The sequence below is a fragment of the Triticum dicoccoides genome, chromosome 2B (assembly GCF_002162155.2).
Source record: "Triticum dicoccoides isolate Atlit2015 ecotype Zavitan chromosome 2B, WEW_v2.0, whole genome shotgun sequence".
Classification (NCBI taxonomy): Eukaryota; Viridiplantae; Streptophyta; class Magnoliopsida; order Poales; family Poaceae; genus Triticum; species Triticum dicoccoides.
Window position 1 is genome coordinate 231433891 of NC_041383.1, and position 7462 is coordinate 231441352.

Below are 7462 nucleotides of genomic sequence, written 5' to 3' on the forward strand. Positions count from 1 at the left end.
AACGCTAGCCGCCGGGGACATTTCTGGAATTCCGGGCGGCAGTGGGCTGCGGGCCGGGCCAGAAAGGCTCGCGGAGCATGTCGGGTTATTTAACCAACCGGACAGTACCGCCACTCTCTGCCTACTACACTCCACTCTCTAGTCCACTGAGTGAGCACGAGCAGAGCGAGGAAGTAGCCGGAGCCTCTCCATCTCCCTTTCCGCGGCTGGTGTGTCGACCTCGGTGCTAGCCATGGCCGCGCTGAGGAGAGGTTCGGCCGTGGCCTTGGCGGCTGCGGCGATGTTTGCCGGGATGGCGTCGGCGGCCGTGTACGAGGTGGGCGACAAGGTCGGGTGGACCATCATGGGCAACCCCAACTACGGCGCCTGGGCCGCCTCCAAGAAGTTCAGCGTCGGCGACACCCTTGGTACGCCTCTAGCCCCTCCCTCGCACCTCTCTTTTTACGTCACGCTCGCGCGCTCTGCTCCCCTCGCGCTCACTCGCTACGAAATTTCCTGCAATTTCCGGGGAATAATGAAAAGAAGAAGCCCCTGAGAACAAGAATCTCCCTCGGTGTAAAAACGAACAAGAACTATGTTGGTGAAACCTGAAGATTGAGCGCGTGGCATTTTGCTTTTCTTCTGGGGCTAGGATAAGGATCGTGCCTGCAGTTTTTGTATATAAACGGCTGTGTGCTGCTCAGAACTTGTTAGATATCTTCATCTGCGCTTAGGTTAGATTTATCATTCGGGGTTGCACGCGCATAGATAAGATTGCAGAGGTTCACACGAGCGAGAGCCACAGAGCATTTTGCACTGTCCTGGCAATCTCACTGGACCCTCCCACCAGCCAGCCTACCACTCGTTTTAGAAGGTGGAAGCGGGCCCGAGCTCCCACTTCTGAAGTGCAGTAGGATTATTTTACAGAGTTCGCCGGCGGAGAGACACACGACACGACACGGGCACTAGTCCGAGAAGTAGAGCACTCGGCAGTGAGTCGGCACCGCTGGCTCCTTGTGCGGCATAGAAGACGCTGGACGCGCGACGTCGTTATCCATCCCAAACCTCTTGGCTTTTGCCGCAACCTCTTGCCACGCCGGAGCACCCAGCGCACCGCTTGACGTACGCCCGCGACCTCAGGATAGGCGCATGGCATGCAGCTGGCTTCACGCCCGGCAGTGCTATCCACTCTAGTTTGGCGGCCGTGCGCTCCCCGTGGTCGGTGTGATTCGGCGCGGCGCGACCGCCGCGCACGACGTGACTCCAGTCAAAGCTTTCATTAACTCACTGCTCGGTGGTAAGACTGTGTCGTGTGTACCATGTAAGCCCGACTTTATCGAGTGCTAGCATGACTTGTCGTGTGTAGATATCGCAGCAAACTACCTCCGTTCAAAAATATAATATGTTTTGAAAAAACCATATACGGACTAAAGTGAGTGAACAACTCGGAAAAAAAGTTGAACATATTACACATTTGTGAACGGAGGGAGTACATAATAATTGAGAGAGAGAGAACCAGACCACACACGCATGCTACAGATCTAGCTGAGGCTGCTGTGGTGCACAGTTCATGACTCTGGCGGGAGAACCTGTGTCGACAGGGCTAGCGAGCACTCGGTTCCTGCACTGCGAAGACTGAGATATTCCCCACAACGTGCTCCCCGTAGTGGTCCGCGCAGGCAGGGTCCCTGGCCTGGCTGTTTCGGCGCTTTTCGCAACGTGGCCGGGCCGGTGCCGGTGCCGGTGCGCAGTCGTGGTGGGGGACGGCCAGGATGCGTCTCCTACTGCAAGGCCGCAACTGCATCCCGCCTGGCGGAGAGGACGGTACCCGATGGGCCTCACCTCACTCACAAACGCATAGGGCGTTGCAGAACACAAGACCAACCACCGCCCAGCCCAGCCTGACCGAGCACCAACCTAACCTGACCCCGCGAGGATGGCCTGGCCCCATGGAAGCTCAAAAAAGAAAACGGATGGCCCCATGGTTGTGGGGTCGTCGCCGTGGCTTTTCCGCCTGCCTTTTTCCTGAACCCGGCCGCTCCGCCAGCTTTCCCGCCATGTCGGGCTCCTCCTCCTGCCCCGCCGTTCTGGTTTTCTCTGTTCGCCTGGACGGACGGAGCAGTACTCTTCTACTACATCGAGCTCCGTGTGGTGGCGTGTCTTTGCATTGGCAGCTTGCCTGTGGCGTGCTGCCGCCGTTCGTTTGCCTGTTTATTTGTTTTCAGCTAAGAAGCGTGACTGGCTACCTGATGTCAGTGTGCACGCACTCGAGAGAGGGACTCGTTTCTTCTCCGAGCAAAAAAACAGAAGATAATTTCCGATTTCCGAAAGAACATACTCGTGCTACTACTAATAGGCATACACATCACTGTCTTCTTTCGCGCGGATATGTGAGGTGTGTCTGGAAGGCGAGGATCGGTTTTGCTAAAGCGTGAACCAAGGCGTGCTTTAATGCTGTTTTTCAGCCCTAAAGGCTCCGTCTGCTTTGTTGCGTAAGATAGGTTTTCTTGCCTTCATTTGCTATTTCCACAGGGCACCGACTCAAGAAAGTTGCGGCCAGCAGAAAGTATAATGGGTCACTGTGCTGCCTTTGGAAGCCTTTTCTTTTCCCTTTTGCATTCAGTGATCAAAACCTCATGAATACTACATCATGCGCCATGGAACAAAATAAAATACTCCCTCTGTCCCATAATATAAGAATGTTTTTTAAACTATGTTAAATTGAAAAACGTTCTTATATTATGGGACGGAGGGAGTATTACACTTGGTACAGATAAAAACTGCACTACTGTGTTGATCGAACATGTGCAATAATTCTTTCAAAAAGCAGTTGTGTGCCATGATTATCAATTCCACAACACTTTAATTCTTGACTCTGTGCCCTAGATGCAGTAAAAACCAAAGCCTTCGACTGATTGCGCATTCACTTAACTTTGAAATGTCACACCAGGTACGATTTGCCAGAATCGAATCAAGCAACTTAAATCTTGAAAGCTAATTAAAGCCCCTGCCCGAGTAAGCTCACGTGTGTGTTCCTGGTGTCACTGTCTCGTGGGGCAAGGCAACTGCCGATTCCCACTCGGTGATTGCCTGTTACAAGGTCACCTTCCTGGACAGATTGTAAAAAGTTTAGCAATTTTTGTTTCTGCACGCGATTAATTTGTCACATTTAGGAGGGTAAAAATCCGTCTAGCCTAGTGCGGTCTATTACCCACTAGACAAACTTTTTGCCCAACATCAAGAATCAAAGATGGTTCACATCAACGTATACCATCATCCTTTGATTGTTCCTTGTTCCACTCCTCATCACCCATTCACCAATGGGACATGCACTTCCTCGGTGGACCATCATCCCCCTCGAGTCCAAGCTAGCTAGGGACCATGCGCGGAGATGGACTCGCGCAGGAGGAGGTTGCTGTCTGGCGTCATGGTGACGCCGATGGCTGAGTGGCCAGATAAGGTAGAAACCTCGATATGATCTGAAGATGGACCTGCGGAAGATGGTGGCGACGACACACGAGTGCGTCTGACCGGATTGTGCCCCAGACCCAGTATGTGGCTCGGCTGGGGATTCCGAATATGTTTCGGTTTCCGGCTTTTGATGTTAGGCTTAGGTGAGTGGTTCGGGTAGTGGCCTAGCTAGCACCCCTTCATCATTTTGGGTAGGAGTAGTGGCATGTGTTGCCAAGATGGTGGATTCAGACTTATTGTTGTAATACTTTGTAAGGTCCTCGAGAATAATCAATAATATGGCCGTATGCATCTCCCGGATGCAGAGGCCGGGGGTCATCCCTCTTTTCTAAAAAAAAAAAGCTAGGGACCATGCTGTTCTTGTTCCTCTCCCGATCTGCCTGGAATCTCTTTTGCAACTTGTCAAATTATATTGGGAACCTGTTGCCAACTCACCTTGATGCATGCGCTCTCATTGCTGGTTGGTTGGTTGGTTGGTAGCTCTCGGTGGGCCGAAAGGAATGACGACATGTATGCCATCTTTAGAGAGCACTCGTAGTGATCAGAGAACCGCACCAAGTCCATTCCGGAAGGGGGTCTATGATTACCACCGTGTATCAGTAGCGGATCTAGCCTAATCGGTCAGGGTGGGCCAACAATAGAACTGTTCATATAAAATATTTTTTTCTTAATATTTTTTTACATTTTTGGAATGATGATATACGAGATAGAGTTGGGGTAGCACCAATTGAAGAGAAGCTTGTCCAACATCGTCTGAGATGGTTCAGGCATATCCAGCGCATGCCTCCAGAAGCTTCAGTGCATAGCGGATGGCTAAAGTGTGCGGAGAATGTCAAGAGAGGGCGGGGTAGACCGAATTTGACATGGGAGGAGTCCGTTAAGAGAGACCTGAAGGATTGGGATATCACCGAAGAGCTAGCTATGGACAGGGGTGCATGGAAGCTTGCTATCCATGTGCCAGAGCCATGAGTTGGTTGCGAGATCTTATGGGTTTCACCTCTAGCCTACCCCAACTTGTTTGGGACTAAAGGCTTTGTTGTTGTTGTTGTTGTTGTTGTTGTTGTTGTTGTATTTTTTTACATTTTTCCTATGCTATAAAGCTATTCAAAAAATCCCAGGGTGAGCCGTGGCCCACCCTGTCCACCCTCTACCTCCGCCACTGCCGTGTATGATAGGTTTCCGGCCAAACTATCATGTTTGCAATTTGGATAAGTGGAGTATAGGTTGAGGTGTGATCATGAGCCGTAAAGTTTGCATGGTGATCATATTATTTGTTCCACTGGAGATGCCACTCGAGTTACACTTGCTCTGGGTTTTAGCTTGTTTAACTTAGCCCTAGATCGAATATCTTTATGAGAGGTACGCGTGGCGCATCTGATTTGTGTTTGCTAAATTAGTCAGGTCGCTGTTGTAGTGTGAGTGATTTGTTTTTTTTAGAAAAGGAGGATGACCCCCGGCCTTTACATCTGGGAGATGCATGCGGCCTTTTTATTGATTATTCTCGAGGACCTTACAAAGTATTGCAACAATATGCCTGAATCCGCCATCTTGGCAACATATGCCACCACTCCTATCCAAATGATGAAGGCTTGCTAGCTGGGCCACTGCCCAGACCACTCATCTAAGCCTAACATCAAAATGATGAAGGGGCGCTAACTGGGCCACTACCCATACCACTCACCTAGCCCTAACATCAAAAGCCGGAAGCCCCAGCCGAGCCACATACCGGGTCTGGGGTACAAACCAGTTCGACGCACGCCATCTTCCACAGGTCCATTTTCAGAGCAAATATTGAGGCTTTCTACCTTGTCTGGCCACTCAGCCATCGACGTCATCACGACACCAGACAACTTCGTCCTCCTGTGCGAGTCCATCGCCACGCATCGGACGCCGAATCTCCAATGCGCCACGCCGCCGAGATACGTCGCCATCAATGAGTAGGATGAAGCACCGCTCCGCCGAGTCCGGCAGGGCTGCTGAAGACCAAGCACCTGGAAGAAGGACTCCGAGGCTGAGCACATAGGCGGCAAAGCGCCAACGCACCGCCACCAGACGAACTCCGACCACGCCACCAACCGCCGCCAAGCAACCAAAGCATCACATCCACCCCAAGCTCACCACGAATGACACCCCCAAGAGGGTAACGACGCCCGGAGCGCCGCTGTCGCTCGATCCGTCGAGGATTTGGGCTTTCGCCCGGCATACGAGCTGGGTGGAAGGAAGAGGGGAAGGAGGCAACCTGGACGGCGCCTACAAGAAGGGTACGGTGCCCTCGGGCGTCGCCGCCGTCGTGGCCAGCAGCACTGCTGGCCTCGGATTTCTCCGGAGCCACCTCCCACCTCCAGCCGCCAAAGAGGTACAACTCCGGCGACAAAGGCCGCCCAAAGCAGGACCATCGGAGGCAGCCCTGGTTGAAATAGACGGAGGCCTTCAGATCTGGATCGGGCGCCGCCGAGACGCCCGCACCACAGCCGCCACCCGCCGCCGCCTCGCCGCCCCCGCGGCCGAGGAAGAACGGCCAGCATCAACGAACACCGGTCACCGCAGACCCGGCGTCGATCCAAAGCCCCCCGAGGAAGAACGGGGCGGCCAGATCTTCGCCGCCACCTTCACCGGCGGCGGCCACCTCGGTGGCGACGAGGGAGAGGAGAGGTAGGGGAGAGGGCCGGCGGCGGGCTAGGGTTACGCCGTGACACCGTGATACGTTGCTGTTGTGCAGTGTAGAATCTATCGCCTGTTCAGCCGCAAATGGAATGCTGGAATTGGAATGGATGCAGAATTGCAGATAGGTGGGCAGTGGGGAGCTGATTGTGAGTGGGTGGGTTGGTAGGATACTTTCTGATATGAAATACACCTTATGGCTCATCTTTGTTCCTCAACAACCAAAAAACAGAAGTTCTCCCATGAGAAATGTTCATGCTTTAGGGCATTAAACAACAACATGCCAATTTCGATTAATTAAATAACTGGTGCAGATGATTGTTGTTTCCATTATCATGGTGATACCAGATTAATGTACTCCTGTGAATGTGATGCCTTGAAAAATTACTCCCGTGATGATTAACCTGTGACTTGCCTCGAAAAATGAATTGCCGCAGTGTTCACCTACAACAAGCAGTTCCACAACGTGATCGCGGTGAGCAAGGCGGACTACAAGAACTGCAACGTGACCAAGCCGACGGCCACCTGGGCCACGGGCAAGGACTCCGTCGTCCTCAACACCACCGGCCACCACTACTTCCTCTGCGGCTTCCCGGGGCACTGCGCCATCGGGCAGAAGGTCGACGTCCGCGTGCTCTCCTCTGCTGCCCCTTCCACCGCGCCCGCAATGACGCCCGCCCCGGCAGCCGCGGGTGGCGGCTCAGCCGGCCGCGCCGGCGCCGCGCCCTCGCCGCACGCCAACGCCGCGCCGGCCGTCAGCAGCTCCTTCGCCGTGACGGTCGCCGCTGCCGTGCTGTCCGTGGCCGCTGCCGGATTAAACCTGCTGTAGTCCGGAAGTTTGCCGGCCGAGGATGGATGGATGGATGGCGCCCTGTGAGTTGTGAGCTTGCGTTTGTCGCCGTATGAGTGCGAGCAGTCGTGGAGACATCTCTGGTCATCTGGATCCTGTGTTGTTTATTACAGTACTGTTTTGCTCTCTTTTTTGTGTGCCATACTCTTCTCCGTGGATCTTGGTCTGGTTTGGGGATTTGTGCCGGTTCTCACCGGCTTAGTTTAATCGATCAATTGAGCACTCGCTTATGGTTTTTACTGTTGAAGACAACATGCCTTGGGGAGTAACAATTGGGAGCATTTCTCAAGATGTAAAATAATCATCTGAGACACAATCATTGAGAGCATCAGTGGATTAGGATTCAGACAAGATGCTGCTAGGAACATGGTGTGCATTAGCGATCAATTCACTTGACCTGTCAGTACTAGTCTTACTAATGACTAATATAAGCATAGTCCTAATTCCTAAGGGCCTGTTTGTATGAAGGTCCGACATGCAGCTCTTGGCTTGGCAGCAATC

The 7462-nt window shown here is 52.9% G+C and overlaps 1 protein-coding gene across 1 annotated transcript; it reads left to right on the top strand.

Moving 5' to 3' along the window:
• The first annotated feature begins 232 nt into the window (after positions 1-232).
• On the top strand, positions 233-7208 carry LOC119363261 (mavicyanin-like). The gene is made up of 2 exons (XM_037628575.1): positions 233-407; positions 6549-7208. The coding sequence occupies exons 1-2, from the start codon at positions 233-235 to the stop codon at positions 6938-6940; spliced, it is 567 nt and encodes a 188-aa protein (XP_037484472.1). The 3' UTR covers positions 6941-7208.
• The last annotated feature ends 254 nt before the right edge of the window (positions 7209-7462 follow it).

Excerpts from the sequence above, each read along its gene's own strand:
- LOC119363261 (XM_037628575.1), top strand. The coding sequence starts at position 233 with ATGGCCGCGCTGAGGAGAGGTTCGGCCGTGGCCTTGGCGGCTGCGGCG. Across the intron at positions 408-6,548 it reads CAGCGTCGGCGACACCCTTG|TGTTCACCTACAACAAGCAG; the intron begins GTACGCCTCTAG and ends GAATTGCCGCAG.